Source organism: Theropithecus gelada, chromosome 2, assembly GCF_003255815.1.
Source record: "Theropithecus gelada isolate Dixy chromosome 2, Tgel_1.0, whole genome shotgun sequence".
NCBI classification, from domain to species: domain Eukaryota; kingdom Metazoa; phylum Chordata; class Mammalia; order Primates; family Cercopithecidae; genus Theropithecus; species Theropithecus gelada.
Window position 1 is genome coordinate 156,091,579 of NC_037669.1, and position 17,864 is coordinate 156,109,442.

The following is a 17,864-nucleotide window of genomic DNA, read 5'->3' on the forward strand; positions in this document are numbered from 1 at the left end:
TCCTGAGTAGCTGGAACTACAGGCATATGCCACCACACCCGACTAATTTTTGTATTTATTTTGTCATTTAAAAGACGTTTTTTAATTTTTAATTTTTGTATTTTTTGTAGAGTCAGGGTTTCACCACGTTGCCCAGGCTGGTCTTGAACTCTTGGGTTCAAGTGATCCACTCACCTTGGCCTCCCAAAGTGCTGGTATTATAGGCATGAGCCACTGACCCCGGCCTGATGAGCCTTTTCTTAAGAGGCACACCATTAGTAACAGCCATACCAAAAACAAAAACAAAAACAAAATTCAATGCATTTATTTAAGATTTATACTCTGCTATATCTAATAAGCTAAAGTATTGTTTAAAAACCAACAGTGCCTGAGAAGGCATTAAAGGACAGAACAGGGACAATCTTATGAGAGAAGAATGAATCAATGTATCTTGGTACTTAGTTAATACTAAACCAGGCCGGGCGTGGTGAATCATGCCTGTAATCTTAGCACTTTGGGAGGCCAAGGCAGATGGACTGCTTGACCTCAGGAGTTGGAGACCAGCCTGGGCAACAAGGCGAAACCCCATCTATATTAGTCTGTTCTCACACTGCTAATAAAGATATACCCAAGACTGGGTAATTTAAAAAGGAAAGAGGTTTAATGGACTCACAGTTCCACATGGCTGGGGAGGCCTCACAATCATGATGGAAGGCAAAGGAGAAGCAAAGGCACATCTTACATGGCAGCAGGGGTGTGTGTGGGGGAACTCTCCTTTATAAAACCATGAGCTCTCATGAGACTTACTATCACAAGAGCGGCACAGGAAAGACCCACCCCCATGACCCAGTTAACTCCTACTGGGTCCCTCCCATGACACATGGGGATTATGGGAGCTGCAATTCAATATGAGATTTGGGTGGGGACACAGCCAAACCATATTGTTCCAACCATGGCTCCTCCCATATCTCAGGTCCCCCACATTTCAAAACCAATCATGCCTTCGCAACAGTCCCTGCAGTCTTAACTCATTTCAGCATTAACTCAAAAGTCGACAGTCCAAAGTCTCATCTGAGACAACCCAAGTTCCTTCCACCTATGAGCCTGTAAAATCAAAAGCAAGTTTTTTACTTCCTAGATACAATGGGGATACAGGCATTGGGTAAATACACCTGTTCCAAATGAGAAATCAGCCAAAACAAAGGGGCCCCATGCAAGTCCAAAATCCAATACTGCAGTCATTAAACCTTAAAGTTCCAAAATTATCTCCTTTGACTCGGTCTCACATTCAGGGCACACTGATGCAAGAGGCAGGTTCCCATGGCCTTGGGCAGCTCCACCCCTGTGGCTTTGCAGGGTATAGCTCCTTGCTGCTTTCATGGGCTGGCATTGAGTATCTGTGGCTTTTCCAGGTGCATGGTGCAAACTACTGGTAGATCTACCATTCTGGGGCCTGGAGCATGGTGGCCCTCTTCTCACAGCTTCACTAAGCATTGTCCCAGCAGGGACTCTGTACGGGGGCTTCAACTCCACATTTCCCTGCCACACTGCCCTAGCAGAGGTTCTCCATTAGGGCTCTGCCTCTGCAGCAAATTTCTGCCTGGACATCCAGGTGTTTTTATACATCCTCTGAAATCTAGGTGGAGGTTCCCAAATCTCAATACTTGACTTCTGTGTACCCACAGAACCAACACCACATGGAAGCCACCAAGGCTTGGGGTTTGCATTCTCTGAAGTAATGGCCTGAGCTGTATTTTGGCCCCTTTAAGCCATGGCTGGAGCTGAAACAGCTGGGATGCAGGGCACCATGTTCAGAGGTTGCATAGAGCAGGGGGGCCCTGGGCCTGGCCCAGAAAACCATTTTTCCCTCCTAGGCCTCCAGGCCTGTGATGGGAGGGGCTGTCATGATGGTCTCTGACATGCCCTGGAGACATTTTACCCATTGTTTTGGTGAGTAGCATTTGACTCCCCATCACTTATGCAAATTTCTGTAGTGGGCTTGAATTCTCCCCAGAAAATGGGTTTTTATTTTCCACTGCATTATCAGGCTGCAAATTTTCTAAACTTTTACGCACTGTCACCTCTTGAATGCTCTGCTGCTTAGGAATTTTTTCCACCACATACCCCAAATTATCTCTATTAAGTTAAAAGTTCCACAGATCTCTAGGGCAGGGGCAAAATGCCAAGTCTCTCTGCAGAGCAAGAGTGACCTTTACTCCAGTTCCCAACAAGTTCCTCATCTCCACCTTAGACCACTTCAGCCTGGATTTTATTGTCCATATCACTATCAGCATTTTGGTAAAAGCCATTCAAGTCTCTAGGAAGTTCCAAACTTTCCCACATGTTCCTGTCTTTATCTGAGCCCTCCAAACTGTTCCAACCTCTGCCTATTACCTAGTTCCAAAGTCCCTTCTACATTTTTGGGTATCTTTATAGCAGTGCCCCACACTACTGGTATCAATTTACTGTATTAGTCTGCTCTCATGCTGCTCGTAAAGACATACATGAGACTGGGTAATTTATAATGGAAAGAGATTTAATGGACTCACAGTTCCACATGGCTGAGAAGGCCTCACAATCATGGCAGAAGGCAAAGGAGAAGCGACAGCACATCTTACATGGTGGCAGACAAGACAGCATGTGCAGGGGAACTCCCCTTTATAAAACCATCAGATCTCATGAGACTTATTCACTATCATGAGAACTACATGGGAAAGACCCGCCCCCATGATTCAATTACCTGCCACCAGGTCCCTGCCACAACAGGTGGGGATTATGGAAGCTACAGTTCAAGATGAGATTTGGATGGGAACATAGCCAAACCATATCACTGTCTTTACAAAAAAAATTAGCCAGGTGTGGTGGCATATGCCTGTAGTCCCAGCTACTTAGGGGCTGAGATGGTAGGATGCCTTGAGCCCAGGAGGTCGAGGCTACAGTGAGCCATGTTCATGCTACTGCACTCCAGCCTAGGTGACAAAGTGAGATACTGTCTCGAAAAAAAAAACAAGGATATTAAATTAGTAGGCAATAGGTTCTGGATTTACCGCTGGCAAAAATGAAGCAAAAAGGGTATTATCATGTGATATGTAACTTTCTGTTTTCTGACAAAAGAAAGCACACAAAATTCATCTGCAGAGACATATCTTTCTGGAACTAAATTTCCAAAAGTAAATTTTTGTGAATCCTTGAAAAGAAAATTTGGCAAGTTAGAAACACTATTTTCATTCTTGGGTTTTTATAGAAATATTGTTAAGTGGGAAGGTTTACAAAGGTGTATACATATTCTCTTTCAAACAGATTTACACAGGTGTGGATCTTATTCAATTCATCATCAGAAAATACACACCGGTATAAAGACTCATCGCTTTATCAAAACTAAGACTGTGATTGGTTACTTACTTCCAAACTCCTTCTCCTACATCAAGGCTTTTATTAATTTAATAAAAAATTATATTATCTTCACTTATCCCCTCTTAAAAATTCTTGGCCTGTAAAGAGGACTTGATTAGGTTTAGAATTTAGCAAATGGGAATTTCTCATAATGAGTAGTGATGATTTATATAACTCTTCAAAATGGTTAAGTCTTAGCATCTACAGAATCACTTACCCTGGTCATTGTATCGAGACAGATCGGCCTGGCTGATGTAGAGGTCGTGATCAGTATCCAGTTCCCAGAATTTACAATAAATAACATAGAAATGTTCATAGGAGAAGTAATCTGTAATTTGGTTTATATCTTCCTCTTCTTCCAAAAGTGCTAGGGTCTGAAATGATATGAGAAGAAGAATTTAAACATTATGAAAAAGCAGCTTTGGCCACTGTGCAGTTTAGTGAATTTCTGTTTTAAACTGAATTTAAAATTTTGTTTCTGGTACCAAATAAGAAACCCTTTAATAGGCAACCTCATCCTACCTTTAATCAACCAATCAATCTATAAGCATTTACTGAGCTCTATAATATGCTCAGTGAAGGGTTGGATACTGTGGAGGATGTAAAAGCAGGGAAAGGGAAGTACCATTACTTGGGGAGTATAATTGGTCAGAGGTCAGAGACTGGCACAAAGAGAACAATTAGATCATAGTCTTCATTACTTTGCCAGAAACAAATACTGTTTTTAATTTTCAAAGTTATGTGAGCAATATTAAGAAGGGTAGGCATCTACATATAGCGTTTGGTTTTATAATAAAAATTAAGTTTATATCACAAAGGTAACTCATACAATAGTGATGATACATGGTGGCCTGGCATAGGCACGGCAGATAGAGATGCAGGGCCCTGAGCTGGCAGTAAACCTGGGTCTTCCCTGACTCACTGTACTCCCCTATGGCAAACCCCAGAATCAATGATACTGAACCCACAATTCTACTGTCAGCCAAATTGTTATATAAGTGGGCAGATAAATAAAGACATTTTCAGAAGTGAAAGATTCAGAAAGAAAAATAAAAGAAAGCACAAAAAATGTAAGAAATATATAAAAAAAGAAATTCCAGAAATAAAATCAGATATATGAATAGTCACTATAAAGATAAGTGAATTATATCTCCCCATCAAAAATTTTTTGATTGAGTATCAAAACCATGCCCCCAAAATAGATCTACCTATATGCATCTATAAGAGATACATCTAAAAAAAATATGGAAGGTTAAAAAAAGATGGACAAATATACACAGTTAAATGTTAAAATAAACATGTATCAATATTAATATGGACTGCAAAGTAAAAAACATAAGGGGGCAGGGTGCGGTCGCTCATGCCTGTAACCCAGCATTTTGGGAGGCCAAGGCAGGTGGATCATGAGGTCAGGAGTTCAAGACCAGCCCAAGATGGTGAAACCCCATCTCTACTATAAATACAAATATTAGCTGGGTGTGGTAGCAGGCGCCTGTAATCCCAGCTACTTGGGAGGCTGAGGCAGAGAATTGCTTGAAACCGGGAGGTGGAGGTTGCAGTGAGCCGAGATTGTACCACGGCACTCCAACCTGGGCGATAGAGCAAGATTCTGTCTCAAAAGAAACAAAAAAAAAAAAAAAAAAGAAAACCTTGAGGGACAAAGAGGACTATTTCATAAGGCAAATGTTAGTATTTCAACAAAAAATTATTTTTTAAAATATAAACACTGGAAAACCAAAGTGCTCTGGCAAACTAAAAACAACATAAATTATTAAGTTTTGGTAAATCTGCTCAATAGAAAATTATGCAGCCAGTAAAAATTATAAAGTTTACACTGAAAACCATGATATAGTAAGTACAAAATATAGGATACAAGATTGTACCCACTAAGAACTACGTAAAATCCTAAAAATGCATATGTACATATGAATAAGACTAAATGAATACAGACAAAAATGATACTAGTTGTATAAGGATAAAATATGGTTTTTCTTGTTTTCCAAACTTGCTTATAATATTTCGTTTTATAAAATGCCCTTTGATATGTAAGAAGCAGAACACTTTCAATAAAGCACATTTTAGAAGCAAAGAGCTATCATTTTTACCGACTGGATTGGCATAAAATGAAGACGACAGCAACTTTTGTTGGTGAGTATGTAAGTGAAAGTAGTGCAAGCTTTTTGGAGGGTAACTTGGCAGAATCCACCAAACTAAAAATGCGCATAGTATTTGATCCAGAATTTTCCCTCCAGTGGTCTATTCTACAGACATTCTTACTCACACCACATACAAGAGGAGGGTACAAGGATGTTCACTGCATCATTGTAATAGAGGAAGTCTGAAAATGATTTGGACATCAATAGAGGAATATGTAATTAATTACAGTTTAGCCATGCAGTTGATTGTGCAGTAGTTGAAAGAATGAGATTGACTTATATGAATGCAAATGAACAAAACCCTGAGACACTGTTAAGTGAAAAAACAAAGTTAACAGAATAGTATGAACCCATATATTTTTTGAAAACCCTCAAAATAGCAGCCATACAAAACAAAACTATATACTACATGTATATATTTATGAGAGAATAAAACCACATATGATATGGGTCCCCCACTGGGGAAAGGGAGTAAAATGGTAGAGTGAAGAATAGTGACTTCTGTTTATTACTCTAGATGTGCTCATATTATCTGAATGCTTTATGAGTATTGTTTAAGTACGAAGAGGAAGACTAAGGAGAGGGGCAGGGAAGGAAAGGCAGGAGAAAATAAATCATGCTCTAAGAAGCAGAACACTTGAGTTCTTTTTCCAGTTCAGCAACTTACTTGTATGTGATCTTATACAAATCATTTAAGTATATTTGGGCCTCAAATTTTATCACTGGTTAAAGAAAAAAAAAAAAGGAATAATTTTAAAAGCCAAAAAAGAAAAAATATGGATTAGGCCAGGCATGGTGGCTCACGCCTGTAATCCCAGGACTTTGGGAGGCCGAGGCAGATGGATCACGAGGTCGGGAGTTCGAGACCAGCCTGGCCAACACAGTGAAATTCCATTTCTACTAAAAATACAAAAATGAGCTGGGCATGGTGGCGCATGCCTGTAGTCCCAGCTACTCAGGAGACTGAGGCAGAAGAATCGCTTGAATCCGGGAGGTGGACATTGTGGTGAACCAAGATCACACCACTGTACTTCAGCCTGGGCAACAGAGCAAGACCCCCGTCTCAAAAAAAAAAAAAAATAAATAAATCTATGGACTATAAAAATGATTCAGAAACTACAACCTATAATGTGCTTCAGGAAAGTGGGGGATTATTATAATTACTCTTGAGGTATTATGGAATTACTGCCATTTTAACCCATCCCATATTACCTACTGAGAGCCCAGGCAGGCATCAGGTGTTCAATAAATATCAACACTGACTGTGATGATGATTGTTCATTTTAGAATAAAAAAATGTTTGTATATCCATCATGGACTGCTAGTTTTGCCAAGTCTTCATTACTCTGTCTCAGATGAAGATAGGAAAAAATAAAGAGTAAATAAGGTTGTATTATTAGCCTAAATTCCATTTAGTATGATTCTTAAAAATAAAACCTTTAATTTTCTCCCAAGTGTGAACAATTTCACTTTCTTTATGTTTACAGAAGCTTAAACAATCAGGCATGAAGATTACTTCGGTAAAAGGCTCCCACTAGTGGTCAATACTTTCTCTCTCACTTGGTAAAATGAATAAAATAATTGAATGAAATGTATTCTTTCTTAAAAGGAATTTTTAGTACTTTTCTCTAGCAGGTGCTGGATACAGAGTCATTGCTGAAAGGATCAAGTTTAAAATCTTCCAAGGGCTTTCCAAGACCCTTCCCAACCTAGCCCCAGCCCACCCCTCCAGGCTTATCTATTGTGAAGCTTTCTCTGTACGTTTTATCTATGTCTATGGAAATTATCATTTCAGGTTTAGTGTGTGTACACTTCACTTTTTTGCTCCAGAGTGAATGCCTTCAGGCAGAGATCCCTTATTATTCTCTTCATTTTTACCCCCTCACCCAAAACATTCCAGCGTCCCACGACAGGTATTTGATAAATGCTTAATGAATGAAAGTAGTGACAGTGCTTTGAATACAGTAAGCATTCAAATATTTGTTAGAGTAAGAAAATTATTTAAATTGCTCATTACACATGAATTCTAATGAAAGGCATACTTGCAAAAAGTTGCTTTTTCTTATCTCTGTCGAAGTAATTTTTCCACTCCAAGATCTGTTGACTGTGTAGAATATTCTCTGAATAACCTGGTTCCAAAAGGAAAATAAAAGCAAATAAAAACATTGAAGATCTCCACTACTTTCTCAAAGGCCATCTATGAACACACTTGGGATCAATTTAACTTTTAGCTTTTTGACTACGTTAAGTGTAATTCCTAGTAAAAATCAGCACTGTATTTTTAACTATACATCTATATATTTTGAATTTGCCTCTGTACTTCCAAGAAGAATTAAAAAAATTATCTGCTCACAAGTCTTCACTTCCCAGCTGCCTTCATATCACTTCATTTGTTTACCTCCAATTTATACAGTGATGCCTGATTCAAGTAATGCTTATTGGGCTCAATGTTTTGGGAAGGCATATGAGGTGAGAAGTATCTGCTGGGTTGGCCTAATGATTGATTAACTGGTCAGAAGTATGGCTATCAAGGTGGTATGATTCAAGAGGGTCTTATTCTGGTTATCATAGTCTTATTCACTTGAGTCTTCAAGACTCTTGGTCTTCTAGACTCTATGGAATTCAAATACATCTGGGATAATTTATGTCCTAACTTTAATTTGGGCATGAACATCTTTGTTATTAGCTGGTGTTTTAATGGGTTTAGCAGAATTGTATCTCTGGAGAAAACTTTGGATGGAATGGGAGAAGAGGAGATAAGAAACAAATATGTCTAAATTGAGGATGTGTGTGCTGTGGTGTAGGAGAGGATCAGAGAAGGAAGATGGAAGCTGCAATCCTGGACGTACGAGGTCACAGTGCATTCTTAACAATTTTACCTGCAGTAATTCCTACCCACTTCATTTCCGATTATTTTTCTTCTCCCAAAGAAAGCAGTGGCAAAAAGAGCAATTTAAGCAGCTTTATTTTTTTTTTGGGGGGGGGGGGGTGCATTCTGCTTTTGATAGTCTAATAATACAGAAATCCTGTTATCTTTGGTGGTTTTTGTCATGGAAAAGATTAGATCTCTTTTTCAAGCTATTTTGGTGCAAGAAGAACAAATAAGGCAAGATATTTGGACATCTTTCTCAATAGCAGGCCTAATGAGGCACTAAACCACCTTTCTTTCTGGATTCTTCAGCAGAGGGAGTGATTCTTTAACTGAACATGGAAAAACTAGCATCAGGATGAAGGTCTAGATTTCAGCTGTTCAGCACTCACCACCCCACCCCTGCTATCAGTGCTAACCCCTCTGACCCTACAGAATTGAGCTCAAGTGTCACACTCCATGGGAGGCCCCAGAACAGGGACTGACTAGAGCCCTGCCTTCTGTGCTTCCACTGCCACCTGAGCCTCCTTTAGCTGTCCCCGTGGTTACATTCTAAACACTGGTGCACCTGACCATCACCACCTCTAAACACTAAGAGACCAGGTCTTTCTCAACTTGTATTCCAGTAACTTATATGGTACTTTCTATATATCAGGTGGTCTATAACTGCTTGATAAAATAATGAGGTTTGAAAGCTGCATAACTAAGATTTTTGTATTATCTTTGTGTTAGAGAAATATGGGTTGGCTTCATAAGTATTTGAAGAACTCTAGTCAGAGTTTTGCATAGCAGATGGATGTCAACCCAAGAAAGGTCTCTAATTAGTATTTCACATATATCAGTATTTTCGTCTATTATTTATAGATAGACTCACATAGAATGCACAAAAACCACAAAACAGATAAGTGTTACTATATTCAAAATAATTGTGAAAGATGCTACTAATGTAGTAATGTTTAATCTTGGGAAAAAAATAAGACTAGAGTGTAGATGTGATCAAGATCTGAGTGGCTATTGGGTAGAAGCAGCTGACTTGTTCTGTGTTGCACCAAAGGGAAGAATTACAACTGCAAGACAGAAATGCATTTATACTGAAATGCTTCAATATAAGGAAGACTTTCCTAAAATTATCCCTGTAAAGCAACGAGTTTGTATGAAGTGGCTGGGTTTCTTTTCACCCCAAGTATTTAGGAAGTTGACAGGATTCCTGAATTAGGTGGGAGCTAAGACTAGCCAGTGCCTAATTTCTCTACTGGCCCCAACCACTCAGACTCTGAGGTCACTGAGGACAGAGAACGTGTCTTACTCAATATTGTATTCTTAGCAACAGCTTGGTGGAAGTTCATGTAAAAATGATGGAGGATTTTAGCACAGAAATTTTATGTATGAAAATAAACATTAAGAATTTCATTTATCATAATTCCATGTCCCCTCTCTCAAGTTAAAGTCAATTTCAATACATATTATTAAACCACATTTTTCTGTTGAAGATTTGTGTCCTTATTTCTTGATTCTGAATGTAAATTTATCTTAAAGTATGAGTTTTTAATTTAAAATTTATATTTATATACTCAAATACTTTATATTATTTATGAAATTACTGTGTTAAAAATTATAAAACTTTATAATCTGTATCCATTCATGCTTATTTTATTTTTCTCCTTTTTGACAGAATTTTTAAAATCTGCAAACAGTTTGACTGTTAGGCATTTCCTATTTTTAGCCTGTGCTAACCTACTTATCTAATACTATAAAACAATGTATTTGTATTCCATTTTTTCATAGCCTAAATCTCCTTATTCAGTGGCCACACTTGATCAGCACATTTGTTGGTTTTCACATCACTGATTCAGCACTTTAGATGGCTGAGGTAGGAGCACCATCTAGTGGTGAAGCATCTAGCTGCTAGCTCTACATTACTTGTTATTGTTTTTGTAACCGCTGTCTTCTACGTAAATAAAATTCATCATCATTTAAAATATCAAATAAAATTTTAAAATAAATCATAATTAGAATAACTGTTTACTACTAGTGAAATAAATGAAATTTGGCCATTTTTCACCAAGGGATCTTTAGTCAACTTGACATATAAGTTAAATCATAAGTCAGTTTCCTTTCCTCTTGGTATCTATTGAATTAAAACCTCTAATTCACAAGTATAGGTCACCAGGAATAGAAATGTTTGATGGCTCTGTCATATAGTTTTTGACAAATGAATTAAACACAGACACAGAAGTTACAAATAATTTTTACTATGTATGTGTACAGAAGAACAAACTCCAATGCTGGAAGCCTGGCTCTCACTTGGCAGGAGTGGTGAACAGATTTCTAATTCACTCTTTGGTTAACATGGCTCAGAAAAGTATTTCTTCATGGTCTTCTGTAGAGTTAGGACTTTAAAAAATATATCTAATAAAAATATATATATATTTTTCTCTGAAGAGGGAAAGTTTTCAAGAGGGAAGAGTTGGTAAGCTCTTAGTGTGAGCAGTCTCCACTATACCTTAGTCATCTTGGGAAAATCAGTACCTTGTCCTCCGCAAGGAAAATCCTGGCATTTCAACCTACAGTGGTGGATTCTGGCCAATCAAGATACTGAATATATCACTAAGACACACCATCGAAGCAAGCCACAGAAATATCTCTGCTGCCAGCACCAGTGTCATAAAGAAGTATTTTAAATCTCATCGCTAATTTTAAAAACTCAAGAGAGCACTTCTTTCCTCAAAAGTTGGCATATGTTGGTTTGGATAAACAAAACCTTTCATTCACTGGCAATTTTTGCACAGCATGCAAAACTGCACTCAAGGGCTATCATTTGCTGGTATTTCTAATTTTCATTTTCATTCACTATCAAAGGCTTATTTCTCAACTGCTAACTCTTTTTGGAAATAAACAAGACAGACTGACTATAGGTTCAGTCTCTTTTTTGGGTAATGATGTCCTTCTTTGCTGTACACATAGCTGGTGGTCTATCTTTCTAGTCTAAAAACAGCTAGCAAAATAATTAACTAAACAAATAGCCTTTTCCTATAACAGATTTTCAATGATACATAGAAAATAAAAATTTTCTAACTTTTTCCTTCGTCATATATGTACCACACACAAGCTAATATTTGAATCATACTCTGTGTCAGTGGTTTCTTCCAAACGCAAACTGAAATAACTAACACTAGCATGCAAACGTAATATATTAATTGTTCTTTCTGTACTGTATGCCATGAAGATTATATAACATTCAATAGAGTCACATAACTGATTCTGCTTTTTCTGAGATATCTGTCATTAATTCTGAGGCTGATCTTTATATGTTTCTTAGAAATAGTGTGATCTTAACTGTTTTTGCTGTGAGCAGGGTAGAGAATGATGTTGTCTTTTTAGTTTGGTCACTTTTATGTCTAACAACAAAATTAACTTCATGCTAGAAGGCCTTATTTTACATTTGTTCTAGAAAAACTCAATGTACTCTGAAATAATGCAATGGTTTCAATGACTTCATGCCATTATCTGACCAAGTTTCATAACAGAAAAGGCACTGAGGAGAACAGATAACCAGTCTAATAAAATTCCATTTCCAGATAATCGTTTTTATACTTTTAATTTGCCCTTTTTGTGAGTTTATCACAATGGCAGTTATTCACTTATCTCAGTACATATTCACACGAAATGTTCCCAATTAGGTCTTGTTTACTATTCATGTATAGTAAATATATAAACATTTTTGTATTTTTGTTTTGAGTTGCCATATTATCATTTTATCACAAGTATTTTACACTTAAATGACTAGTTCTGAGTAATGGATTCACTTTTGTGCATTGGAGATAAAGCAGCATAATGCTAACAACAAAGTGAAATTTAACAAATGTAAAGTTATATACAAATGCCATGAAAATATTACAGCAGAGATAATTAACTGTACTCTATTAATTCACCAGTGTAGTTCATTTTGTTCAACTATTATTAACACGACACTATTTCTTAGAAAATGTGAATTATATGTGAACAAAATGGTTTCATGGCTTTTCACTCTAAAATCATAAAACTTCCTGGTGATGGCTGGGTGCGGTGGTTCATGCCTGTAATCCCAGCACTTTGGGAGGCTGTGGTGGGTGGATCATGAGGTCAGGAGATTGAGACCATCCTAGCTAACACGGTGAAACCCTGTTTCTACTAAAAATACAAAAAATTAGCCGGCTGTGGTGTTGGTTGCCTGTAGTCCCAGCTTCTCAGGAGGCTGAGGCAGAAGAATGGCATGAACCTGGGAGGCGGAGCTTGCAGTGAGCCGAGATTGCGGCACTGCACTCCAGCCTGGGTGACAGAGTGAGACTCCATCTCAAAAACAAACAAAAACCAAAAAACTTCCTGGGGACTACTTGCTAGATGACCAAATACCATTGAATGTCCAAGTACTTCAAAAAATATCAAACTATGTGTTCATTAAGATCATGAAAGAAAAAAAAGAAATATCAAACTGGAAACCACAAAGAAAATTTATTTCCATTTCACTCTTTTGTTCTTTAATATCTCTAATACATGCCAACAGTTTGGACTAGTTTAATTCCAACTAGTTTGGACTAGTTTATTTCTAAGATCTTTTCTAACTCTTAAGAGTCTAAATTATGCTGTTAATATGCCCTGAGTTTTCAGAACAGTCACTATTTAGAACCCAATAATTCTTTTTGCGATTGCAGCCAGAGCTAGTGTAGAATTCTTTTTTTTGAGACAGAGTCTTGCTTTGAATCCCAGGCTGGAGTGCAGAGGCGAGAATCTCGGCTCACTGCAACTTCCACCTCCTGGGTTCAAGTGATACCCGTGCCTCAGCCTCATGAGCAGCTGGAACTACAGGTGTGCACCACTACACATGGCTAATTTTTATATTTTTAGTGGAGACGGAGTTTCACCACGTTAGCCAAGCTGGTGTTGAATGTCTGGCCTCCAGTGATCCGCCTGCCTCGGGCTCCCAAAGTGCTGGGATTACAGGCATGAGCCACTGTGCCTGGCCTAGAATTCTTAAACAGGGATAATTTCACGTATTCACTCAGTACATATTGACTGTGTGTCTATTATATGCCAGATAGTATTCTAGGTACTGAGGATATAGACAAAGTTCCTGCTTGCGTGGAGCTTATATTATAGAGACGGAGATGGACAATAAACAAACAAAAAATTAAATATCAGATGATAGGAGCTAAGAAGAAAAATAAAGCAGGACAAAGGAATAGAGTGTCGGGGGAGGGGGCAGACGAAGAAAGGTTACAAAAACAGAGAGTGATCAGGGAGGGCCTCACTAAATAAGGGAACCGAGCAGACATCTGGATGAAGTGAGGGAGCGACAATGTGGAAATCTGTAGGAAGAACATTCCAAGCAAAGGAAAGAGGAAGAACAAAGTATGTGAGGCAGAAATGGGTTTGGTTTGCTCATGGTGGCTGAAGCAGAGTAAGCAAAGGAGTGGGAGGTAGGAGATAAGATGAGAGAATAGGGGTTGCCAGGATATGGGAGGATTATGGAGAGTCTTGGCAAGGACTTGGCTTTTATTCTACGTAAGCTGGGAAACTACTGCAGGGTTTGAGCAGAGGAGTGACATGATCTGGCTGACTTTTTAAAAGGACAATTGTTTGCTTTGTGGAGGCTAGACTACAGGGCAATCAGGGTGGTAACAGGGAGACTAATTAAAAATAAACCAAGTTTGAAATGGGAGCGACAGGCCAGGTTAATTGTGGTAGAGGTAATTTAGTGTCACAGTTAACAGGAAAAAAAAAAAAACCTCTCAGATTGTCTTAGATAACAGTGACACCTTCTGGCTCAAATAAAATCTTACAGAGCTTTATACTGACATGAGAGCCAATGCAAAAGCATTGAATGAAAAATAAAGTTCCTATAGGAGGAAAAGAAAACAGTAGTATTTTGTAACTCGGCAGGACTTAACATATCTTTGGCTAACAAACTGTACCCTAAGTATAGGAGGGTAGTCCTCAGAGGAGACTACCCTGTTTAGCTGAGGAATCTGAGCTACAGGCCAGGGCCATCTCACTTGAGAATGTGTCAGTGAACGGCCCTGGGGCTGGTCTGTGGAATGTCCCCAAAGATAATGTGGAAGCTAGGGCGGAGTGCATGAAATGGCTACTCCATGCCCTGTGGGCCTGTGTGCGCTCACTCATAATTCCTGACCTATCTGGGACTAACCAAATGAGGCTGTGCCTGAGAAACAGGGAGTGCGAGCTCCTCACAAAATGAGATTATGATCATGTTGTTTTAAATTCTTACATCGTTTGTTTTCTGATTACACACAAGCTATTTTCTCATTATCCATTTCCAGTTCTAAGTTTGAGGTACTAGAGATTAATCTTTTTCTGGAACAGGGACAGGCTGTTGAAAATTCTTTTCAGTCTTATTTGGAAATGCTAAAGATCAAATGAATATCATATTCATAACACAGAAAAAGATATGCCTCATAAGACCAGAGAGAAGGAATATATTACTTTAATTTTGTAAGTATTGGGCACAAACAAGAAGGAAAATAGATAAAAACGAAATTATGAATTCACTTTTATTTTACCTTCCTTCTACTTAAAATAATCATTATAACCCATGTTACCTTTTGCACAGATACTTGAAATTCTGGATAGCAAATGGTAATAAAAAGGTGACTTATGGAGTTATATTAAGAAAAAAGATGACTCAGCCTACCGTGGTGATGTAGCGGGAGTGGAATTCTGGAGCATCTTTCAGGAACGTGAGACCAGGGTGGGTATCCACCACATCCTGAAAAAGATCAAAACCAAAACTAAATTAACAAACATACAAAGATTATGCCCATAGAAGTTTTTCCTTCCCGTATAATATGTTGCCAGTTGAGCAAACTTGCTATTTTAGAATAATGAATAATGCACTTAAAATTTAATTCTTTATTAAATTCAAGTTTCATTATAAGCATACTTACGCGTGCTTTTCTGTATACACAGTATACTTCAAAAAAAGTTAAAGTTTGATTTTAGCTATGTTAGGTAATTTGTGAATCAAATGTCTCCGAGGTATGTACTGTAATTCTAACACATCAACAGCACATCAAGGCAATTCATCTGATGCCACAGATTATTGTAGAGGTATTATGTAAAGTGTATTTACACAGAAAGGATGTGGTGGACAGTAGATGCAAGCCAATGAAAATGATCCTCTTTCATAATCTAAAAACATGGGAAATTCTTTTTGGAAAAAAAAAGCAGCCATGTAGTCAAGTAGTTTGAATGTGTCTTTGTTAAGCTGTGCAAGCCAGTTAATGCCCATCAGATTTTATCATAATTGTGTGGGTAAATCATTTCTCAAATTAGAATTTTATTTATTTTTAAATCTTTAATCTTGTTCTCATTGAAGACTATTAGAATATTAAAACCTTAAAATACTGTTTTTATTTCCTAATTATATTTTTAAAGCATTTGGAATGAGCCCAGAGGATCTAATAGAGATAATCACAATATTAATTAACCAGAGGAAACAGCTATGCCATTACAGATATAATCTATTAATTGGCTTGTCATCAACAGACATCAAGTATATCTCTGTTTCTTCAGAGCAGTTAGCTATAATACTTACCAATATATAGTCTCAAACAAATTGACTTATTTCTTTAACTTTTTAAAGACTTATTATTATACATATTACATAATTTTCATTTTTTGAGACAGTCTCGCTCTGCCTCCCAGGCTGGAATACTGTGCTACAATCTTGGCTTATGACAACCTCTGCCTCTCCGAGTTCAAGTGAGTCTCAGGCCTTAGCCTCCTGAGTAGCTGGGACTACAGGTATGTAGTACCACACCAGATTAATTTTTGTATTTTTAGTAGAGACAGGGTTTCACCATGTTGGCCAGGCTGGTCTTGAACTACTGGCCTCAAGTGATCCACTTGCCTCAGCCTCCTGAAATGCTGGGATTACAGGCATGAGCCAACACACCTGGCTAACTTTTTATTTGGAAATAATCTTATACTTACAAAAATTATTATAGAAAAATTTCCTGTGCTCCTCTCCCAGTTTCCCTTAATGGTAACAAGTCACAGACAATAGTATAATGATCAAAACCAGAAAATGAACATGGGTAAGACATTAAACTAATCAAATCTCACTAGTTTTTCCCTTAATGTCTTTTTCTTTTCCAGGATCTTACACTGCATTTAGCTTTTGTGTCTCACTGGTCTCTTCCAATCTGTGAAAGTTCGTCAGTCTTTCCTTATGCTTTTGATGCTTTTAATGAGTTCTGGTCAGTTATTCTGTAGAATGTCTCTCCATTTGGTTTTGTCTGATGTCTGGTCAAGATTAAGGTTACACATTTTTGGCAGGAGAACCACAGAAGTGATGCGTCCTTTTCAGTGCATCACTGGGCATACATAATACAGAGGGTATGTGATGTTGGTATGTCTTCATTTGGTGATGTTAACTTTGATCACACTTAGTTCAAGTGTGTCTGCTGCGTTCTCCACTATAAAATTGCTATTTTCCCTTAATAATTGATAAATATCATGGGGGCAGATACTTTTGAGAGTGTCAATATCCTATTTCTCCCCAGAATTTCTCTCATTCATTTTAGTATCTATTGTTAGATTATGCCTGCAACATTTACACTGTAGTGTTTACTTAATAGTGATTTTGTCTATATTCTGTCTACATTTCTTAATTGGAAATCTTCTACAAGGAAGAGCTGTCTCTTCTCTCCTATTTTTTTGAGACAGAGTCTTCCTCTGTCATCCAAGCTGGAGGGCAGCGGTGGTGCGATCTCAGTTCACTACAACCTCCACCTCCTGGGTTCATTCAATTCTCCTGCCTCAGCCTCCTGAGTAGCTGGGATTACAGGCGTGTGCCACCATGCCCGGCCTATTCATTTTTCTGAACAGCACAGACTCACTGGTATTAATTTCATTCTGTCGGTTATAATCCTATACTATCATCATTTTGTTGCTCAAATTGATCTAGCTTTGGCCACTAGGAGTTCCTTCAGGTTGGCTCCTGTGTTCTCTTTTTATTTTTACAAATGAGACAGGGTCTCACTCTGTCACCCAGACTGGAGTGTAGTGGCTCGATCTTGGCTCACTGCAACCTCTGCCTTCCAGGTTTAAGTGATCCTCCTTCCTCAGCCCCAAGCAGCAAGAATTACAGGCATGTGCCACCATGACGAATTTTTGTTTTTTAGTAGAGATGGGGTTTCACCATGTTGCCCAGGCTGGTCTCAAGCGATCTGCCTGTCTTGGCCTCCCAAAATGCTGGGATCACAGGCATGAGCCACTGCACCCGGCCACCTGTGTTCTCTTGATATGCCCCTGTGTTTTTATGGGGACTTTCATATTTTCTGGCATAAGATGACCCATGTTTATCTTGTATTTTCCTTGCCGTAGCTCTGGTATACCAACCTTTTGTCTAAGAAGCCCTGGTTCCTTTCACTGGAGAATGGTATTTGAAACCAAATCTGAGTGTGAAA

At 38.2% G+C, this 17,864-nt stretch overlaps 1 protein-coding gene across 3 annotated transcripts in view; it reads right to left on the reverse strand.

The window, feature by feature from the left end:
• Nucleotides 1-17,864, reverse strand: part of PPP2R3A (protein phosphatase 2 regulatory subunit B''alpha) — a 186,986-nt gene that overhangs the window by 67,640 nt on the left and 101,482 nt on the right. For all 3 annotated transcript variants that reach the window (XM_025376513.1, XM_025376516.1, XM_025376514.1), the window contains 3 exons: nucleotides 15,086-15,160; nucleotides 7,571-7,657; nucleotides 3,590-3,746 (listed from right to left, as the gene is read on the reverse strand). In XM_025376513.1, the coding sequence (XP_025232298.1) occupies nucleotides 3,590-3,746; nucleotides 7,571-7,657; nucleotides 15,086-15,160 (319 nt within the window). The remainder of the gene's footprint in view (nucleotides 1-3,589; nucleotides 3,747-7,570; nucleotides 7,658-15,085; nucleotides 15,161-17,864) is intronic.